The 22,982-nt window shown below is 39.1% G+C and overlaps 2 protein-coding genes across 8 annotated transcripts in view; one reads left to right on the top strand and one right to left on the bottom strand.

The window, feature by feature from the left end:
* The first annotated feature begins 10,587 nt into the window (after positions 1-10,587).
* GIMD1 (GIMAP family P-loop NTPase domain containing 1) lies at positions 10,588-12,692 on the top strand. The gene is made up of 2 exons (XM_063135707.1): positions 10,588-10,994; positions 12,418-12,692. The coding sequence occupies exons 1-2, from the start codon at positions 10,602-10,604 to the stop codon at positions 12,676-12,678; spliced, it is 654 nt and encodes a 217-aa protein (XP_062991777.1). The 5' UTR covers positions 10,588-10,601; the 3' UTR covers positions 12,679-12,692.
* Positions 12,693-16,173: 3,481 nt separating this feature from the next.
* Positions 16,174-22,982, bottom strand: part of AIMP1 (aminoacyl tRNA synthetase complex interacting multifunctional protein 1) — a 32,654-nt gene continuing 25,845 nt past the window's right edge. For all 7 annotated transcript variants that reach the window (XM_063135604.1, XM_063135601.1, XM_063135602.1 and 4 more), the window contains one exon: positions 16,174-16,427. In XM_063135604.1, coding sequence (XP_062991674.1) covers positions 16,261-16,427 — 167 coding nt within the window. In that variant the 3' untranslated portion in view covers positions 16,174-16,260. The remainder of the gene's footprint in view (positions 16,428-22,982) is intronic.

The following is a 22,982-nucleotide window of genomic DNA, read 5'->3' as shown; positions in this document are numbered from 1 at the left end:
TCTTTGCAATGAAAGGAAGCAGGAAAAGTTTTGCTGATGGAGAACTATCTTGCTGAGGGTGGGAGAGCTGGTTTGTTTTGATGCACTTGAATGCTGGGTGAGCACAAAGACTCCAGAGAAAGAAGAAAAAAGCAGTGCATGTAGAAATAAAAATAAATTTAAAATTGGTGCAGCATGTAAATGGCTGCAAAATTAAGCAAAATGGGATGGGTGGAAGACATCTTGGTGACACACACACACACCCCACAATGTTACCAAGAAAGAGAAGAAATGAACAGCTAGGGCTAATGAAATGTCATGTTTTTCATATGACATCTGTAATGTGCTCGTATAAAATAAACACAAAATAATAATGTATGGCATACAATCCAAAGCACAGGTATCCCTATGCTTTGTATTGTGTGCCATTCGTCATTAATTTGTGTTTATTTCAAGTGAGCACGTATACGAAAAGCATTGTTTTTCTGCCTTGGCTGCACTTCATAAAATGGCTTTGTCTAAATTAATAAATTGTAGGAGTTTCTTGACCTATTTCAAGAGAGCTTCATCAAGCCTTAATTTGGATGCAAGGCTACAGCAAGCAATGTAAGATAGGGCAATAAAATAAAATAAAAACCTCTGCTTCCCATTGGAACAGTTTCTCAGACATTCAAGCCAAAGAAAGCCCTAATAGAGAGCTGCCTCTGTTCAGCTGGAAAGTTAGTTCCTTGCAGAAGCCAAATACTGTGGCTTGTATGGAATTAAGTGTACAGACTCAGGTGGATGAAGAATATCCCTTGAGGAAGTCCTCCATCATGACTCTTAGGGATGTCAATCCATCCATCACAGGGTTTGCCTTTGAATCTTTGAGAAATAGTTCAGCTTAGCCAACAGTGGGAAGCTTCAAAACTTCATTTCCTCGTAATAAATATGGATTGCAGAAACTTTCCTTTACCATCCTGTGAGTGAGCTGACTTTCTTCATCCTTCTACCATGACTGCTCAGAAGATGCCCCATAGCATTTTGGATGGCAAAAAGAGAATGAAGTAACCGACTGAATTCTGTAAAGCCTTAGGTGAGAAAAATTGTCATGCTATTCGGTCCCGTCTAGTAAATCATCCAAAATCAATCTACTTCACTGTTTCCATGAGCTGGTGCCAAGAGTACATTGGCTGATGATTTGGTTTAGAAAACCTGTCTATCAGATTTACTTGATTTGGATTCCTTATGTCAGAACCAGGTCAAAAATCTTAGCATAAAAGAAAGAAGAAGACCTCTGGTGTCTGATGGTTTTCACTATACCCTCTCAATCACTTTGCAATAGCTATAACCTTTATTGTCTGCTACTTCTATTCATGTATTCTAAAATTAGTCATGCAAATATTTCAGGATAGATGAAATATTCCTCTTCTTTGAAGAAGAAGGCTACTAACACTATGAATCATGGGATCATAGAGTCGGAAGGGGCATTTAAGTCATTGAGTCCAAACCCACCCACCCCCACTCAGTGGTGGAATCTAATTTAAAGCATTTCTGAGAAAAGGCTGTCCAGTATCTGCTTGAATATCTCCAGTGATAGAAAGCCGCCCACCACCTCCCTAGGCAGTTGGTTCCATTGCCTGACTGCTCTGACCATTAGGACATTTTCCCTGATATTCACCTGAAATTTGCCTTCATGTTCTACAATCGTGGATGATAGAGATGTTGTGCACCCATTCTGTCTTTCCTTCCTTTTGTGAACCGCCCAGAGAGCTTCGGCTATTGGGCGGTATAAAAATGTAATAAATAAATAAGTAAAATAAATAAATAAATTGATGAGAATTGTAGTCCAACCCAACTGGAGGATACCAGTTGAAGAAGGCTATCTACATTATTTGAACAACTTATTCCCTGTGCAAAACTGAATGGTGTCATCATTCTGTGATGACCTTACCATGTCACACCACTAGTTCTGAAAATGATCTAGCAGATTGGAGTATAACAAGCATCTTGAGATTTCATTATTACTACCTAGGTTGTACTTATTTTTGATTTTGTAGTTCGTGAACAGAGGATAAACTGTAGCATATTCTTATCTCTTGCCTAAAGCCATCCCTTGAGCTCTTAAAGGAATTGCACAGGCTGTCTTTACACTTCCGGTCAGAATTCAAGGTGTTGGTAATGAGATTTAAAGCCCTAAACAGCTTGGGACCTCAATACTTGAGGGAGTGCCTCTCCCTAAATCTGCCTGCCCGAGATTTGAGATCTGTCAGAGGAGCCCTCCTCTGTGTCCCACCAAATTGAGACATATGCTAAGGTGGGACGTGGGAGAGGGCGTGCTCTGTTGCGGCACCCCAGCTAGGGAATGCCCTCCCTTTAGAGGCACAACTGGCTCTGGTTTCATTTTGACGCCAACTTAACACATGGCTTTTTAACAAAGCCTTTGGTGACTAAATTCACCAAGCCTGTACATATTTTTAATTGTTTTAATTGGTTTTCCAGTTTTAAAATTCTATACTGGTTTTAGCTTATTAATGTTTTTTGGTTTTAGCTCTGTATATTTATTGTTTTATATTGTTTGTATGATTTTATCTGTATGCTGCCCTGAGAGCCTTGTGATATAGGGTGGGATACAAATGTTTTTAATAAATAATGACTGAGCAGGGATTAGATCATGGCCAATACCCTGTTAATGGCACCACACTACACTGGAATCTGCTTTCAACCAAGCTGTGCTAAGTTTGCAGACTTGGCCTGTCAGCTTGTCCACAGTTACATGCAGCTAAATCCAAGAATAAAACTTGTTCTGTCTTCAGGGAAACAGCTATCTCAACAAATAACTTACCGCTCAATTTATCAGCCTACCCAAACACAGAAGACTAGATTGAACACCCTAGGATTTAGACATATGTTTGCAAGGGAGTCTTGAACTCCAGGCCTTGCAGTTGGACCACTAATCCACCCTTTCCAATTTACATGCATTGTGTGGGATTTTTACATTCCATTTAGAGCAATTTCAGACCTTCAAAACAATGACATTGCCAAAGAAATCCACATTGGTTTGTAAAGTAATTTCCATATTGTGTTTTTTTTTTTAACATTACATTTGCAATGGCTTGGAACTGTATAATGTATTGGGAAAACATCCTCATACTTGGGTCATTAGAAAGCTTTAAATGTAAAAATATTTTTAAAGTATCTGGGTCAAACATTGTGTTCTGAATCTCCAGCGAGTATTTGAATATAGGGAAGTAAAGAATTTATAGCGGATATTAGTTTGTTTGCTCTACATTGCAATTTAAATTACTTTGGGTGAGTGATCAATTTACAGAACAATTTAATATGAACCCGAAAGGTGAGGCTAGAGCTTTAACCTTTGTAAAATATTTGAAATATAGTATTTTGCAAGCAAACAATGCTTATCCCACAATGTAAGGTGGTCTCATACATCAAAGTATTACCTTTTACCAGGATTGTCAATGGAAAAAAGGAGGATAAATGTGAAGACTGAAAGACGGAACGAGTACTGAGATTAGGTTGAATGACCTGATACAAAGAGTTCAGCCATATGAATATGGGTGAGGGTAGAGCTTGCTGATTTTTGAGACAAGCCAAAGAGTATGCTAGAACTTGAGGCCATTGCATAGTGCAACCATTTTGCTTGCTTGACTATTCCTTTGGAGTCATTAAAATCCTTTGCTAGGACAAATAATAAAGAAAAGAGCATCGCCAGCCATTCATTTCTAAGATACCCAGTAGAACACTAAAACAGAAATATGTTGGACCAGACATAACGAAGATTATAGAGAAACCTGACATTGAAGAATGTAAAACACAGAGACATTATAAGGAAGAATACTTTGACTTCTTTACTATAACAAAATACATTAAACTCAAAGTAGCACTGGGAGCTACTAAAGTTTTGTATTTATTTGGTATACCTTTGTGGTTGGCTATGAACCTAAATTTGCAAGAGTGTTAAGAGGAAGAAAACTAAGACCCCCTCTCAATCACTGTTTGGACATACATATTCAGCAAAACAATATGATGCATCAAATCCTTTATATCATTAACCCGGCCAATGAAAGCAAACCCCATTGAAGGCACCTTGGTTTCAACAGGTCCAACTTGTACAAAACAGCTGTGGTCCTTCAGGTGTGTTCAAGGGCTTAGGCATGCCTAGAAGGATATGTTGTTTGATTTCCTCCCTCCCCTTTAAATGCAGGACCAGAGTGCCCTATTACAGACTTCTTTGGAATCTCTACTTGGATTCAAAAGAGGTTTGGCATGGGGAGCTGTTGTTAGGTTGACCACTTATGAATCGCCAAAAAGAGGAAATGCATCGCCAAAACAGAGGGAAAATGACACATATTTACATACGCTCATTTTTACGAATAGATGCAATTTAGAAATTAGTGTTGTTGTTGTTGTTGTTCAAATAGAAATGCAGGACATCTTAGTGTAGTGTGGAAAATAGTGATCGGGTGACTCTGTGCCTGCCTGTTTAGGCGCTGTTGATGGCCAAAGTTCTTATGGTACATTATCTTCATGAACAGCTCTTCAAATTGAGAACATCTCACTTCAAGAAGGATGCAGACAAGCTGGAAGGGGTTCAGAGGAGGGCAACCAGGATGATCAGGGGTCTGGAAACAAAGCCCTATGAGAAGCGACTGGAAGAACTGGGCATGTTTAGCCTGGAGAAGAGAAGACTGAGGGGAGACATGATAGCACTCTTCAAGTACCCAAAAGGTTGTCACACAGAGGAGGGTCAGGATCTCTTCTTGATCATACCAGAATGCAGGACATGGAATAATGGACTCAAGTTACAAGAAGCCAGATTCCAGCTAGACATCAGGAAAAACATCCTGACTGTTAAAGCATTAAGACAATGGAACCAATTACCTAGGGAGGTCATGGGCTCTCCCACACTAAAGGCATTCAAGATGCAGTTAGACAGCCATCTTTCAGGTATGCTTTAAGGTGGGTTACTGCATTCAAGCAGGGGGTTGGACTCGATGGCCTTATAGTCCCCTTCCAAATCTGCTATTCTACGATTCTATGAAATAGAGGATGGTCCTCTGGCAACCCTTCAAATAGAGCCCCTCAAAAGAGGACACCTGGTCACCCTAGGCTATTTGAGGAACAACATGGGTATGGGGAATTAGTTGCAAAAAATTCTGGATCCAGACCAATGTGTTTAGAGTATTGGATTTCTGCTCCCTTCCTCTGAGCAAACTTTGAATGACATACATTTCCTTTTATGTAACAGAAGTGGCACTTTGATTTCAAAAGAAGTGGATGCACAGCCGGCATTCTGTTTCTAATATTGGATGCTATCAAAGTTTCCCATGATTTTAGGAAACAATGGGGGTAAGCAGCATCTGCAAGTGCAGCACATCAATTGATGTCACCCGGTTTCCCATCAGAGAGTGTGAAGCTCACAAAAGCACATCTTAAATTGTTTATTGTGGCATTATCTCTGGCTAAATCGGAGTGCCTGTATGCAATGAAGTTCTGAGGAGCTGGAATGCATGGGAACTGAGCATCAAAAAGAGGGAAGATATGGGTGGCAAAGCAACATGGCTTACCTAGAAGATGAACCCCATTGTTGAAGCGGTTCTGATCCCATTTGCCAATAAAGCAGTAAATGCAACAACCAGAATGCAATGTAATTTAATAGTAAAGATATGTAGAAAAACACTTTCCAGATTTTAACTGGGCATTACTATATTAACATAGAATGAAATTAACAATGACATATAAGGGATTTAGGGAGCCATAGTGGATTGAATGAAAAGTGAATAGGATACTTAATTTCCTTAAGTTGCTTTCAAAATTCCCAGCCTTGTGTGTGTGTGTGTGTGCGCACGCACACACATTTTGGGGAGGGGTATTTTGTTTTGCAATATGTATGAATGAGTATGCATGAAATGGAAGCAATGACAGCAATTCCACTTAATAATGCATCAAAACTTTCAAACCAAAAGTATTAAGCTCTGTGGAGCAGGTCAAGAAATATACTGATATTCACAACCACGAATAAGCAGACTCTACTTTCTAAATTGCTCTCCTATTTCTTCTTAGGCCAAATCTACATCAAGCAGGTTATAACACTTTGAAAATGTTTTTTGTTTAAAAAAAGAAAAAAAGGGGGGGAGTATATGGGATGTGTCAGGGGCCCCAACAGTTGTCAATACCGTTATAAAGCAGTAGTGTAGATCCTGCCTTAATCATTCAAAATTAACACAATTTATATACAGGAATTGTTAGTTAGATTACATAACTTCCCCAATATTTGGTTGTCAGTTTTCTTGAAAGGCCCTTTCCCCCAATAACCAGCCTGTATGTTAAGACGTAACTCTTAGTAGTTCATATCTTACTATAACTGAAACAAAATAAATTTCCAGCAAGTTGCAGTGGTACCTGTGACATAGGAATATGCTGCCACCTTGGGGATGTTTCCTTCCCTGAAGCTGAAGGAGTCTTGAGCATTGTAACATAAATCAATTTCATGTTTTGCCTGTCATATCCCCACAGGAAGAAACGTTTCTTAAATCCTTCTACTCATGCAGTCATAAGATCTTCCAGATGTCTCCTCGCACCATTCACATTATGATCCTCATGGTGGAGAACTGCCATTGTTCTGAGTTGGAGAAGTATAGCTTAACGTGCAATTTCACAATGCCTGCTTTAACTTAATATCACCTGGCATAGCAAGCCAGTAAAATGAAGGGTTCCACTGTCAATGTTGCATTCTACAAAACAGATAGATCAGCAATTACAACCACAGCTTTACTAGATACCCAAATATAAAACTGAAGCCTAACTTTTTCTCTCCTGAACTTCAGCATTCATGTGGATTTCAGACCAAGTTCTTGGGGCTGCCGCTCTCATTCTCTCAATGTTTAAGACATTTACACGATGCACCTGTTATGGTTAGCTTGCACAACATCTGAGCTTTACAGTGATCATTCAACTAGGATTGCCAAGAAAATTCAGAGATCAATATCATCAGAACACAAGAAGTGCCGTGCTGGATCAGACCAACCAGCTGTCGTCCAGGGACCAACAAAGCAGGACACGGTGCAGCAGGACCCTCCCACTCATGTTCCCCAGCAACTGGTGCATATAGGCTTACTGCCTTGGATACTGGAGGTAGCATAATTACTCATTCACTAGCAAATGCTCACCACTATGATGGGGCACGCATGTTTGAGTAGCGGGCTTGAATACTGCAAGGATTGCTGTAAGGAGGGGAGGGTGCCTGCCACTGTGGCATCTTTGAGGGCATAAGTAACTACCCATGTTACAGATGGGGAGCAGGTTTGGGTTTTACTGCAATATTTACACCAGAGCAACCCTTTCAGGAATTAATGGCAGCCGTTCAATTATCCTTTCCCATATTGGGGGAGAAGGGCACACCATTGGGGTGGACACTCTTCCCTGTCCTTGGTAATCCCAGCCATCCAACCAGCCCAATCCTGATTTCTGCTTCTTGGTTAAAAAAAGAAAAAGAAAAAAGAATGACAGAAGGCTGGGAAAGGAGGGTGAAATCTTGCTGACTTTTGAAAATATGCAGACAAAGAACAGTGATCCTGTTTAGAGTTCCAGCCAGCCATGCCCTTTTCCAAGACACTCCATTCCTTCCCCCACCCTTTCAGTCAGGCAGCCTTCTGAGCATGCTCCGTCTTTATTAAGCTGTTTGCATGGTAGAGGGTTACCCTCTCCATATAGGGTTGTTGTTGTTGTTGTTATTTGGGGGGGGGGGTTGCCCCTAAAGAATTTTGCACTGTTGATACCTCCTTCTTGCATGTGGATGGTGCTAGTTTGGCTACATAAGGATCCACATTCAGAGAATGAGTTTGCTATTAATATATAGCAGAGATGGATAACCTCCCCAAGACCCACCCATTCCCCAGCCTTGGTCTATGGGGGGGGGGGGGGGATGGAAAGGTGGTGATGAGAATAATCCCTTTGTTATCTCTGATCAGAGTTAACAAGAGGAGTGCCCTGTGTACTGCTCCCCTTCCTAATCGGAGGAAGAGTGGTGTGAAAGGAAATCTGCTTTTTATTTCCAATCATAGATTGGAGATTCCCCAACTGGGATGGTGAGCAGCATGCTAAGTGCTATTCCCACCCCCACATCATTCCCAATGGGGGAAGGAAAGGGATAAGCAAACCTGGCAGCGCATTCAGCCAGTGCTTTTAGGACACTCTGGATATATCAGTCAAGTGCATTCCACTTGTCCTTCACTGAGGGACAAGTGAGGGAAGAGTGAAGCCAGGGACCCAAAAACGTTATGAGAGGAGAGCCCCAACCCTGGTATCATGGATGGTGCCTCCCTCCCTCGATGTCAATCCAGCTCATAGAATGATGCTATGGGGATGGACCAGGGGAACAATCTGCCCCCCTGGAGCCGTTTTAGCTCTACACCCCTGTTATCTAGGACAAGGGTTGGCCATTACATGTTCCTGATGGTTAGGAACTTAAATACCAGAGGCCTACTAATAGAAAAGAAAAGTGACAAGGAGAGAACAGAATTATAAAAGGAGCACCAACTCCCTTCTCAGTTATTCAGGATAACAGCTTTTCCAAACAATGAGGCATTTCATTTTTTCCCTCTGGTAATTTTCAAAGTGGCTTCAGGTGAAAGCAAACTGAAAACTGCAATCCCATTGAACAACTCGGAGGAAGCCAAGGCAGATTATTGGGGCATTCTTATCAGCTATAAATGAGGATCACTCTGTAACCGATTAACCTGAGCAAAGAGCCCGTGTCAGTCACACTGTGGTACATGAGCAATATCCGCTTCAAAGTACAAGCTGGAACCCATCACAGACAAGATTTTGAAAGACAGAAACGGAACAGAGAGAAGAATACGGTAAGCCAACTTTGGAGTACCTTCTTAGGCACAGAATGTTGTTTGATGCTATTCTAATTCAGGGTCAAAATATTTAATTTGTTGTGTAAACTCTAACATACATCATAGATTCCAGCAGCAAACTCAGCTAACAGACAGATGATGATGATATATTTTTGCTTTAAAATGTATACTTAAAATACTTGAAAGAACATGGCCACCAGTAAAGCAATTTGACCGAAAACAAAACTTCCCATACCTCCCTTAGTAAATGGTTGCTTTCTGGGGATCTCCCTCCCCCAAATCAATGTGACGGGTTCCTAATGGGAAGCAAGCCTCCAAATACCAGTTACTAAATGGGCCTTTGTTCTGATCCAGCAGGGCTCTCCTTATGTTCTTACTACATGATAGCAAGGTACTCTAAGCCAGATGTACCAATCTTGCTCTCTTTTAAACCACAATGTCAGCTACTGATGCAGAAAATAGCAAATGTGTTTTGTAATTTACAGAATAATAATAATAATAATAATAATAATAATAATAATAATAATAATAATAATAATATTATAATATGTTACCCACCTCTCCCTCTGGATCGAGGCAGGGTACAATGCAAATGCCATAAAATACATATAATTGATTAAAACATTTAAAACTAATACATTATTAAAAGCAGCACAGTATTAAAAGGCATTTTAAAATTCAACTGGGTAAGCCTGCCGGAAGAGATCAGTCTTTATAGCTTTCTTAAAATCTGGAAGACTGTTAAGTTGACGAATCTCTCCTGGCAGGTCATTCCACAAACTGGGAGCAGCAGAAGAAAAGGTCCTCTGGGTAATAGTTGTCAGCCTTGTTTTTGTTGGCTGGAGTAAATTCTTCCCAGAGGACCTGAGTGTGTGGGGCGGATTGTATGGGAGAAGGTGATCCCACAGGTAGCCTGGACCCAAACCATGTAGGGCTTTAAAGGTGATAACCAACACTTTATACTTTGCCCGAAAACTAATTGGCAGCCGGTGAAGTGATTTTAAAACTGGTTTACATGTCTTTGAAAAGTACATGTTTCCAACCTAATTTTACTGGAGCCTAGGGAAAGGAATTGAAGTCTTTTATTCACCATGGGTTCAAATAAAATGGCTGGAAGTGTAGAATCAGTTGCTCTTAACAACAAGGTGTTCATTTAATACTGTCACGTCTGCTCTGGTCTTTACTGGAATAGTTATATAAGGCTCACATGAGTAGTTTGAAGGATGAGTGAGAATCACTGAACAGGACATAACACAGAGTCTGAATAAATTATGTCAAGTGGAGCTCCAGCAGTGTGATACTTTTGAAATGCGCGCTGTGAATATCAACTACTACAATCTTTAAACTTCCCTGTTGGATCCTTTGGTATCTTTGAAACTTGATAGCATTTCTCTGGATTTGAATGATAGTCATCCTCTGAGGACAAAAAGTCAGTCTTCCTTTGTTGCCACAGCAATTCTATAGTATTTATCATCTGATGCATCAGCAAATGCAATTATTTGTGGCTGATGATCATGCTTCATTTCAACGAACAATAATTTAAGAGTCTATACTAACCAGAATATCCAGTTCTCTCCCACCACATGTACTATATACAGATCTGAAACTCTTCATAATATTCCATGCACCATAAACTATGAAGTCCACGAAAGCTCATGCAAGACACCAGGCTGGGGGAGGCTGCAGTATGATATTGTTATTTTGGCCGGATATGAATGTTAATCTTTCCTTTTTTAAGGTTTACGAGAGGAGGGCACTATGTCCACTGACAGCAAGATGACCATCAACCTTCTCTTGCTTGGAAGAACACAGAGTGGCAAAAGTGCTGCAGGAAACACCCTTCTAGGCAGCATGGACTTCAACAGCTGTCTTTCCCCATGCTCTGTGACCACATCCTGCAGTCTAGGCCGCAGCTGTCACTTGTCAGGTTTTGCACGGCGGCAGGGGGGCGAGCTCGCTGTGCAGCTTCGTGTTCTGGACACTCCTGGGTATCCTCACGGCAGCCTGAGCAAAGAACAGGTGCAGCAAGAAGTGAAAACCGCTTTAGCTCAGCACTTTGGAGGGACGGGCCTGCACTTGGCATTTTGGGTCCTGAGAGCTGACTTCCCGCTCTGCAAACAGGAAGAGGATCCTATGATCCAGTTGGTCCAGGTAAAATATCAGCAAGTGTATCTGCAACATGCCATCTGAAGCCTCTCCATCACCCATTCACACCCACTGGAAGGTTGGGTAGCTAGATGGACCAAGGGGAATGGGAGGCTGTAAAAGTGTCTCCTCCTCCCAGCCTGCCTGTTTCTCGCTGGCTGGGCTTTGTCTATCCAAAGAGCTCCCATCCTGGAGCCCCCTGCCTATCAACAGAGCAATCCATCTGATTTCACTCTTAGTTGTGGTAGTGGAACTTTTTCTTTTCTTTTTAAATAACTGCTACTTTTCAATATAACAAACATCAGTCAAGTACTTCTGAAAGCACACCTAACATCTGCCAAAATCACAGAGGTGTGATACAGAGGTGGTGAGGTGCACACCACAAATATCTAGAGTAAACTTCGGTATCGGTATCGTAATCGTGCACTGTGTTCCCTGAAGACACAGTATGAGATGGGACAATTCTATACGGGGCCAATCATATGATCATGATTCGGTTGTAACTTAGGACACAGGCCAACTCCTCAAGTGGAGGGATTTTAAGAATAAAGTGAATAGGAAACTAATTCAAGAGTTGGGAACGGGGAAGATTAATATTTACTGCCACCATTCCAGAATTATAATTATAATTTTATAAGTTGACAGTTGATGCAATTTTGGCTAATTATTTATTTTCCTAAAATTCCAGATGCTATGATTTCATCAATCATAAAAGAAATGGGGCCAGAGAACTGATGGTGTCCAGGGGAAACAAATGATTCTTTAAGAACAGTGTCTATACCTCAGTATGGCTGTCCCTCAAGAACACTGCAGCCGCAAACACTCATTAACAATAGTAACAATTTTTTGATGAATTGCATAGCATACAGAATCAAAGATAACCACAAATTACTCTCATTATTTATACTACTTTTGCTAATGTGAAGTTTTCAGTCTCCCTCCCAACTTGGTAGTCACAAAAAGGTACCGAAGGAAAGTTGCATCACCCAACCCACTTTGTAGCTGTATCTCAAAAAGCCTTTAATTGGAGCTCTATCACATGCTCAGTCAGGCCCAGAGGGAATCTTTATATCCAGTGGCACAGCCTCATCCTACCCCCCAATATTTAAGTTCTTTTCACAACCCATCGCAAATTCATCTTTTATATGGACATAATGGGCTGGTTCCAACTTTGGACAGAAGGCTGCTCACGCAATGGCACTTTCCTGGCAATTTTTCCTACAGCCTCTTGGGCTCCCAAGAACCATTCAAGAAGGTCAGGAGATGGTCCAAAACAAGGTGGTATGAAGAGGGGAGGGGACACGAAAGGTCCATTGCTGATCCAAACCAATGTTTTGCTCATTTGTTGGGAAAGCTGAAACAGAAAACATATAGGAAACAAAGAAATATATTAAAGCTATATTCCTATCTTTTGTTGTTGTTGTTACAGGAACTCCTGGGTCCCAACTGGAAGAATTATACTGCCGTTTTATTTACCCATGCAGATCAGGTTGAAAAGGCAAGGCTCAGTTCAGAACAATATTTGCATAATGCCACAGACACACTACATAAAGTCTTGCAGTCAGTTGAGCAAAAATACATTTTTGTAGACAATCATGCAAGGATGCTAAAACAGGAAAAGTTAAAAGCTTTAAGAAAAATTATGGAGTTTATAAGACAGAACCATTACCAGACCCTTCTATTCAAATAAACAATGGTGTAAATTAAGTTGGTTCGCTATCAACTTCTTAGATATATGATTCGTACTTTTCCTGTACATTGTTTTCTTTTATGTCTTTGTTTAGATGGTAAGTTCTTTAGGAAGAGACACATCTATTTTTATAATTGGAAAATACCTAGTACATCACTAGGCATAATAAAAATAAGTTGCATTAACTCTCAAGGATTATTTAAGCAGCATTTCGATACAGTTACTCTATAATTAGTTTGTCTTAGTGTATTAATATCTTAAACTTTAGATTATATCAACTATACAATGCAAGGAATGAAAGAGACAGAAGAGTTATTGTGTTGTCTTGTTACTATGTGTCAGCATTTCTCAATTGTTGCTGGAAGATAAACCTTGTTTATGCTTCGACAAGAGTTGGGAGATGATGTTTGTCAGACAATATAATCATTATTTATTAACCTGTCAATGTTAAATAGAAATTGCATTATAAATTAATTAGCAATAGTATACAACATCAATGAGATTCTAATTTGTAGGGGCGAAATGAGCATAGCCCACAGCTAGATGGGGCGATATCCCTGGGATCACTCCTTTGTGTCCACATGAAGCATAGGGGATCCTGGGAGCAGGGAGGGATGATCCCATTTCCCCAGGATCTCGCCCTACACTTCTAGCCCACTTTTTCCGCGGTCTCAGGCTGATCTTGAGACCGCAGAACATGTGGGCAGGCATCGCAGTTTGTCCTGGCTCCTCGCAAGTAACTGCAAGGACCCAGGAACGGAGCACAGAGCTCCTCAGGGGTGGGGTAGGAGCAGCAAAAAATAAATAAATTGTTTTTAATAAAACTCACCGTTTTGCGCACGAGCGGTCTTTTCCTTTAAAAAACACAAAAATGGTGGCTGCGAGATCACACTCCGCATGTAAACCAGAATGACCATCTCTTGATCATAAAATCGCGAGATCGTCACTCTACTACCCCCCTCTTCTAGCTGAGGCCTCAGCATAAGCTCAGAAAGAAGATGCAATACAGGGAAAGCTGCGGGCCTTTTCTGCTGTGGCCCCAAACCTATGGAGCAAACTCCCATGAGAGGTCTGCCATGCACCATCCTTACAGGTTTTCAAGGTCTTAAAAACATTTTATTTTACCATGACCTCCCCATGATGAGTATTGTGGTTGCTGTTATTGTTCTTGGTTTTATTGTTGGTTGTGTTTTAATTAGTTTTATTGCGATCATGTTTTATTGCTTTTAATATTTATTGTTGTAAGCCACCTTGTGAGGGCCTCTGCCCTGAAAAGAGGCCAAGAAAAGTTGTAAATATGCCTAAACCAGCATATTTGGAATGGTTAATTGCTTAAACCCTATTCATTCGAAGGAATTTTGGGGTTGTTAATCATATCTAAATTTTGAGCAGTGGCTTTAATACCAGACTGCAGTAAATTCTATCCGAATGGGACTTCTTTCTATACCATGTGTCCATGATCAAATGTAATTGATGTAATTCGATCCAAAGGGAGAGGCGGGTAATAAATAAATAAATAAATATTATTAAACATTAAACCCTAAGTTTAAAAGATTACTACATTTGATCACTACATGTATTAAACAAAGGGTAGATAATATTGGTTATATGGTCCTGGCTTTAAGTTACAGTGCTTTTTCACTTTCTCACCCCTCCCCTATGCCATTTCTCATGCATCTGTGTTAGCCAGTCCTACTTTGTTTAGTTACATAGAAATGGCAGTGTTAAGAATGAAAAAAATCACTTTCCATATATGAGTTCTTGCAATACCAGCATGGTAGACCTTTCATTATCAGGCTGCAGTTTATGAGGCTGTAAGAATGCTGAGCTGTTTCTTGTTCATGAACGCATTTTAATACTGTTCTTAAAGAAAACATTCAATACCCCCGTGAATCAATACCAGAGGGAAATTTTAGTTTACTTCTTGATAAAGCAGATAACACTGTTAATAATTTAAAATAATTTTAAACTGCTTTTACGAATCATTTTTGTATAATGGCATCTTTGTGTATTTCTGTTCAAAGGTATAAATTAAAACTTACGTAAAAATATATGTACATTTAAGAGATAAACAGATTTGAAGACTAAACATTTTGTAACACATGGTACGTTATATAAAAGTCAATTTTATTATGTGAGATTTGGCATTACATTTCATTACACTCGTTGAATAAAAAGTTAACAGTGCTTATTTTTGCAGGCATCAGGCTATGATCAAACTGGGATGGGGTCAATTGTTCTTGATTTCATAGCAATACTCTCATGTAGACAGCTGCTATTTTAGACTCCAGTTTAACCCAGTTCTTCATAGTTATGCAGGACCTTATAGACAGCAGCTCAAGGGTAACATCACATGCCATATGTGGTTGTTCATGGATATTGAAGGTATCACAAGAGACTTACATTCCTTTTCACCTCCTAGAGCCCAGGATACTAAATTTTTTCCTGAAACCTGTCATTGTGGAATGCATCTGTTATTTCCATGGCTCCCCTCTTTCTCTGTGCCCGTATATTTTGGAACATTAGTCACCATTAGAATAAGGTTACAATCTAAATTAATTGTCAAATAATTCAATTCAACTGATTTCTTTTTAGAAGTGAATGACAACTACAGTAAAGTAGTAGTATTCCATCCAATATTATTTAAGCTGCAATCCTATCTACACTTACCTGAACTCAATGGGCCTTATTTCTTTCTTCCTTTTTTTGCAGTATAGGTTGCTTTATGGTAGATGTGTATGAAATCAGAATTTTCAAAAAAACTTGAGTATAAAAATTTAGGACTTGTCCTGAATAGTGAATAAAGTGTTACAATAACTGCTGGATGTATTTTGAGAAGAGACTGACAATCCCAGATCTTTCAGGGATATCAAATAATCCTAAATATAGGACAATGAACTATTCAGTCTATACTTTGCTTAGGAGCCTACTCCTGAAAATGCTGACCAAGACTTGAACAAGGCTTACTTCTGAAGAGTCATGTATATTAATGCATTGTTAATGTACCACATAAGCCTTATTTTGTGCCTTCCGAAGAACACATGAAGGGTCAAGCTGGAGCCAGGCAGCTCGCCCCACCACCAATAATGTGCACAGACCCTGCCCTTTATTTCCCATTCTTGCTGCACGGAATAATATGTTCTGAAGCCTTTTCAGTCTATGTGCATGGCCCTCTTGAAATTAAAACGCTGAGTCATAAAGCTGTGTACCATAGATCATGCAAAACCCCAGCATATATAGACTAAACAAGGGCTTGTCACTACACCAGTTGTAACACAGGCCACTGATATGTACCAGTTGGCCAGAAACACGGATTATGAGTTCTGTAAATATTCTTCAAACTACTTACAGATCATTTTAATGACCTCTAATCCACCTAATTAATGATTACATTCATATTCAAGAAAGCAGGAAATGATGGAAGAAATTGGAAGTTGCTAGCCATGGTATGCATACTTTTTGGTAGTAGATGTAACAAAAATGAGTAAACTATGATTTTGGGTGAGGCAATATTTGTTTTTAATTGTGTTCACATTGTTTTCCATTCAAAATGAACTCAAGCTTTTCCACAACTGATTATGCTTATTTGATTCCACTGTTGGCCATGGTAGTAGCCCTGCACACGCCTTTTCCTTTCACTTCAAATGGTACGCCCTTGTATGTTGCAACACACTGGCCATTGGTATGAAGATCCGGCTGGATCTGCTCCCACATTTTCTTCTTTGGATTGAGTTCTTTCTCAGGTTCACCTATAAAAAACATGAAAAGTGGGAGGGAGAATTTGAGAGATTACTTTCATTCAAAATGTAATGGAAATGGCATGAGCTTTAAAAATAAACACGTTTTTTCTCATACCAAAATTTAAAATGCCATGTTTTATTCAAATTTTGGGAGGCAAATAATTTGTATAGTTCGTATATGATAGTATGCACATAGTTTAAAACTGCTTTCAAGTTCTGCTATGAGCAAATGCTGGTTAGCATTAACAATGCTTAATATTTGAGGAAACAGCATAGTTAGTGGTGGCCAATTAGTTCTGAAGCACTCTGATAGAATCCGGGATACAAAACAAAACAAAAAAAAAAAGATTTAATGCTGATATTAAAAAGATCACTCAAACATGTTCAAAATGGTCAGGGTGGAAAACACATGGTTACAAGTGGTGGCCTTTTCCATGTAACCTAGAGCTAGGGGAACATAAGAGTAATGCTCTTTTTCTACTCAGTGAAACTGCTGTGAATGGTTAAGGGGCTTGCAACAGTGGAATAATACAAAGCCCATCGGTAAGATGATCAAAACCATTTAAGTGAGATAGGTGCTCTGCTTTCCATCACGAATGTGAGAGAACATGCAGAGCAGCAGTAATTCTTTATTCCTTATTCCCATAGTAGAAGATTCTTTCAGCAATTAGTGTCTTTAATGCACTTGCTATGAATGCATGCTTTCTGAAATCAAGAATTCTTTCAGCAAGCTCCTGTACTGGTATACAATATGAGGGATTAACTCCAAATGACATAAGAAGAGTTCTTTATGTTTCATCTATAGCTCATTTTAAAAAATAAGGAACAATTCAGTAATCTTCTCTTCTGTCACTTTAAAGATTACAGGTACTGAATGAAGTTCATGTCAACAATCTAAAAAAGAAGTGTGTCAGTAAATAAATCAGACTATTAATTTTCTTTTTGTAATAACCAGTAAATTTCAGTTCATAATTTATTTATTTATTTACAATATTTATATACCACTCAATTATCTAACACAGATTCCAGAGTGGTGAAGATAGGTATAAACAATAAAAGATTAAAAAAGCAAATTAAAATTGTTCAATTTAAAAACAAAGGAACCAGAAAAACAGTGGCTAGTCATAATAATTCTTATAATCCTCATAGTTAGAACAAGGCTTTCAATTTATGGAGCCACAATGCCCTGGGATACCTTATAATTTTTTGTGCAATTCCTTCTAGCAAGTACAACTGACTGTAGTGATAATATGTCTCAGCTACAATCCTTTTACTATCAGCATTTCAAGTGACTCATTTAATCTTTAGTAACAGCACACTGTACATGCCTTTTGTCAGTACAAGCATTTTGGTACTGGGCTTCAGAATGTAAGCACATACAAATTTACGTGGGAGAAAACACACCCAGGCTCTTCAAAAGACAGCAAAAGCAACTAGCTTAATAGGAATTGGAACATTCTCTGCAACAACCGATTTTCAACTGTGAGCACAGTGATGTACCTACTTTCCCTCCACGTGAACCAATTCAAACAAAAGCAGAACGCAGAATACACGTTCAAAGCTTTCTTTAGGCCAAAGAGCTACTCGATCAGTTCTTTGGATCCCTGTCCATGAGATTTTTGTTTTCTTTTAGAGAAATCTCTGCTTTCATTTTATAGAACTTGAATTAAAGGATAAATGCTTATATTAAATGTAACAGGCTGAAATCAGAGGCAAGCCTTGAAGTTTTACTATTTTTGGACATTTGGCACAAGGGACATCTATTCTTAGCATCAGCTGGTGGCCATATTCCTTTGCTATGATGGGGAGAAAACAAGAGACTATGTCAGAGATTTTGGATAAAATGGTTGCTTTACTTGCCCACCCATTATCAGTGAACAGAAAAATAAAAACAAAGTCATCAATTTCAACTTGACTATATAACAGATTCTTACTCACACAACTTTGTTTTGATCTGCCTTTGATGACCAGTTTCAGCCATAAATGGTACATCGGATTTTATAAATCAGAGAAGCTAGACACAGAAATTATCACACAATTTCCTCATGGAACTTACTGGACTTTGGTGTCCACCCAATTATATTGCCAGATGGCTAGAGATCAGTTTTCCAACTCAGCCACAGAGTAAATTGCTATTAATCCTTCACACCTCTCTGTAGAATAGATTGGCCTGTGAAGTTTCAGTGCATCAACTATTACCAACTAGCACTATTTACAGAGCAACAGCTTACCTTTTAAAGAAACAATAAGGCAGTGAGAGGATAATTAAGATGATCTGCCCCTATAATAAACCAATTCATAGCACCCCAATTTTTGGAGGAAGCTGAATACTTACACACAAAACACTACACATCCACAGAAAGGGAATCTAAGCAAAACAAGAAATATAACACTCCAAAGGTGAAGGAAATTCTTTTAAAATGCAAACATTATAAAAGCAAATTTCGTTTTCAAGAATAAATTAAAATCTGGCTTTTATTACATAAACACCTTCTGGATCTTATTAAAATTTGCTTTGGAATACCCAGGCAAGCTCTCCTGGGATCTGTGGTGGGCTTGTATTAGATTAGCACAGGCACCACTTTTAAACATTACCAGAGCAGCATGTTGTATGTTCCATAGAAACCTCCCCTTCTCATCCCTTTCAAGAGCAACAACCATTCTGAAGGACATCCATAAATGAAATTGCATAAAACTCAGGATTCTTACTCTTTTAGATGTTAAACTTTCTGAATATGTAGAGAAAGCAAATTGACATGCATCAAACTAAACTGTTGCTCAGACTAGCCCATGCACTGAAAACATACTAGAATTCACCATATCCTCAAGAGAAGGGATCAAAGTCAGACAAGGGGTATTTCCCCCAGTATACAACAAACTCAGCCAGAAAAGGTTTTTTCAGCATTGCTAAATTACTTTAGACAAAGATACCATCTGCCCCTGTAACTAAATAGAATATTTCTGAATATTTAATTGTGGCCATAATAGGGTCTTATTTAACTCTAAAATTTTCATTTGCACGCTAAGTAAACTATTCTGTTTACTTAGAATAGCAGAGTTGGAAGGGGCCTACAAGGCCATCGAGTCCAGCCCCCTGCTCAATGCAGGAATCCACCCTAAAGCATCCCTGACAGATGGTTGTCCAGCTGCCTCTTGAATGCCTCTAGTGTGGGAGAGCCCACAAAAGAGCTTAGGAGCTTATGCCACATTGTACGTTTTCAGAATTGCCTTATTATTATTATTATTATTATTATTATTATTATTATTTATATAGGACCATCAATGTACATGGTGCTGTACATAGTAAAAGAATAAAACAGCAACACCCTGCCACAATGTACCCAGGATTGAACTGAAACCCATGGAAGTAAGGACAAAGTAAGGACAAACTCATTATGCCGACAAGAGGCATCACATATTCATCACTCAAGGAAAAATAACTTTGAGGAACAATGGACTCCAAAGTATAAGCAAGTTGTCCCATTAATATGGACAGAGAGGCCTGGTTCACATGATCACCATGGCTTAAATAAGTCACGGCGCATGCCAGGCACCATCTACCTAATTACCTGACTGGGTGTAGCTTCTCGTGTCATCCAGATCTAACAGCACAGCTAGATCTTGGGGAAACATCCCTCAAGTAGCTCATGGCCTGTTGTTGGGTTATTTCATCCCCCATCCAATGAAACATGCTGCCCAGCTTCGAACAACATAAGTTTATTTTATTTTATTATTGCATTTGTATCCCACCTTTTTTCCTCCAAGTAACCCAAGGCAGCGTACATAATCCTCCTCTTCTCCAATTTATCTTCACAACAACCCTGTGAGGTGGGTTGGGCTGAGAGTGTGTGATTGGCCCAAAGTCACCCAGTGGGTTTCCATGGCTGAGTGGGGACTAGAACCCGGATCTCCCGACTCCCAGACCAACACTTTAGCCACTACACCACACTGGCTTTCCCCCCACCTACGGGGACTGTTAGGCATGCGCCATGGCTTGGTTAAGCCATAGTATTTGTGCAAACCAGGTCTATGTGCCATGGCAAGTATCCCACTGAAATGAAACCTTGGATATATGTTCAATTCAACAGGAAGCTCTTTAAAGATGAATTATTTATTTTAAAATGTATATGATGCTTTTTGACAAAAAGCCCCCAATGCAGAGTGCAAATCTCATTTAAAAAATTATATCTAACCACAACTTCATAAAAAGAAACAGCACAGTCCCCCCTTCCAAGCACAACCACCACTACAAGCCACCGCCAAACAGAGCCTGATATGCAAGGGTACAATAAATCAACCCAAACTGAAGGTCCACCTAAACAGGACAGAGTTCAACGATCTCTGAAATGTTGAGAGGAAGGAGGTGAAAGAGTAGGGAGTAAGTTCGAAAGTCAGAGAAGAGCTTGAGACAGGGGAGGGACATAGAGCAGGGCCTTCCCAGCTGATCTTAAAGGGTAAACAAGATGATGCAGGGGTACGTGGTATCATAATAAATGCAAATCCAAGACCACAACTTGAAAGCACATAAGCTATTGCCAAGAAGTGCACAGGATCAGGAGTTTAAAGCAGCTCTTGCTCAAAATCACTTAATGTGAACCTAACAACTCTCTTGGGTTACAATCTTTCTCCTCCAGTTTCTTGCATACATGATCAAAAATTACCAAATAACAAGATAGATGATCAAGGGCACCTCTACTAAATAAATGGAGCTGGAAACCATCTTTATATTACTTGATTCCATAAAAAGAGTTTGTCTTACCAATTCTACATTATTCATCCAAAGTCTCCTTCAGCTTTTCCTATTTTGTGCATTAGTGTAGAGTCTTCCTACATGCTCTCTACATTTCTTTCATTAATATACTTGAATATCAGGAGAAATAAACAAAAATTCAGTTCGGTTGTGATGTCAGAATGAGCCTCTTGCACTATTAAGTGTATTCTCAGAGACAAATTTTACAGCCTTTGTTTCACAGCTACCAGATTTGTGAGCAGTTATTTCCCTCCGGTGCTTTAGGGAGCATTGTCTTATTCTGCAACTATGATATATAGTCTCAGAAGACCAAGCTTGTTTAAAATAGGTTATAAATCCTCCATTTGGAACTATTTAAACTCCACAGTTATCTCTGGTATCCTATCAGAAAGGAATCAGTGGTAAAGCAACACTGCTTAATTCCTCAATGCAACCTTTGAATCATGTATGTAGCATAATTTATCAGGGCAGGGGAGAGAAGAATGCCTCTCTCCCTTATATTTCATATAAATGGACATATGAGACTTTTTAAAACCAACAGCAACAACAACAACAACACACAAAAACACTCCACTGCTCCTTTGCTCGAGGTGGCTTATAAAATCAATAAAATGCAACAATAAAATCTAATAAAAAATAAACTACAATCTGTCACGCTACAAACCACAATAAAAACATAGCCAATTAGAATAGGACCATAATCATCCCCAAAGGGAAACTCATCAATCAGCAGCAGTTTTCAGTGCCTTCCTTAAAGGGGTGGGCTTAATAAGATGAGCTTATTAAAATAAAACCAAGCTGAGAAATGCTTTTATAACAACTGCGGGTACTGATGATTTTTTGTTTATTAAAACTTTTTGGAAGTGTGAAGACAATAACTGAAAGCTATTAAACTTTGTATTACTAATAAAAAGTCCTAACTAAGTAAATGAACAACATTTTAAAAGAATTAGTTGTGAGCATTTAGGAAACAATGAGAGAAGAAAATTAATAATGAATTAATAAAATCGCAAACCAGCCTATCCCTCATGGATGGATGCAGTGTTGCTCCCTGGGATCATCTATGAGGCAGTACTATGGTTTAAACTATAGTTTGACATGCATCAAAGTAAATGAACATCAACACTGGCAATAAAACCTAAATAAACACATATTTATGGATCACTGCCCTGTCATTTGAAAATGACAGGTGATGCTGAGGTCGTCTGGACCAATGGGTAACCTAGCTAGAATCAAGGCATTATACCAGGATAGATATAATTCCTCTCCTAAAAAAAACAAAAAAAGAAATATTATTCTGTGAACTTTTAACAAAGGAAGAAAAATGCAAAGGAACAGTTCCTTCACTGAATGTGGTTAACTGGTTGGAACACTAACCTTTTGAAAGATAAATCTTAACAGCTTGAACTGAAAGGATGAGGACCCTAGAATTTGCAGTATGATGGATCATAATCATGTGATATTCACATATAAATCTAATGTAATGTATGCAAACCAAAAAGGTCACTGTCGAATTTAACCTCAAGGAACTAAAGCACTTGTCTTGTTTAACTTTAGGCATAATAGCTACTGGGGAACAGAAGAATATTAACTGCAGTTTTGCTTCCCCCAGACATTTTTATTTTCAAACAGGTGATGTAATTTGGCATAATCTCTCATTCTTTAACTCTGATACTCAAATGGGAAGTGCATGCATAATTTGGTGGAATTGTTAATTAGTAATTTCTATAGCCCTTGCCACGAAGTTGGACCAAACTTTGTTTTTAAAATTGCAATCCTATTGTCCCTGGGACCCTCTCAGAGGTCACAGGATA

This window comes from Elgaria multicarinata, chromosome 10, assembly GCF_023053635.1.
Source record: "Elgaria multicarinata webbii isolate HBS135686 ecotype San Diego chromosome 10, rElgMul1.1.pri, whole genome shotgun sequence".
In the NCBI taxonomy this organism is placed as follows: Eukaryota; Metazoa; Chordata; class Lepidosauria; order Squamata; family Anguidae; genus Elgaria; species Elgaria multicarinata.
Note: the sequence above shows the minus strand (reverse complement) of the source record. Positions and strands in the feature narration are given on the sequence as shown.

Bases quoted from the DNA above. Each gene is read 5' to 3' on its own strand.
- GIMD1 (XM_063135707.1), top strand. From the start codon at position 10,602: ATGTCCACTGACAGCAAGATGACCATCAACCTTCTCTTGCTTGGAAGA. The intron at 10,995-12,417 runs GTAAAATATCAG...TTGTTGTTACAG, and splicing joins CTATGATCCAGTTGGTCCAG to GAACTCCTGGGTCCCAACTG.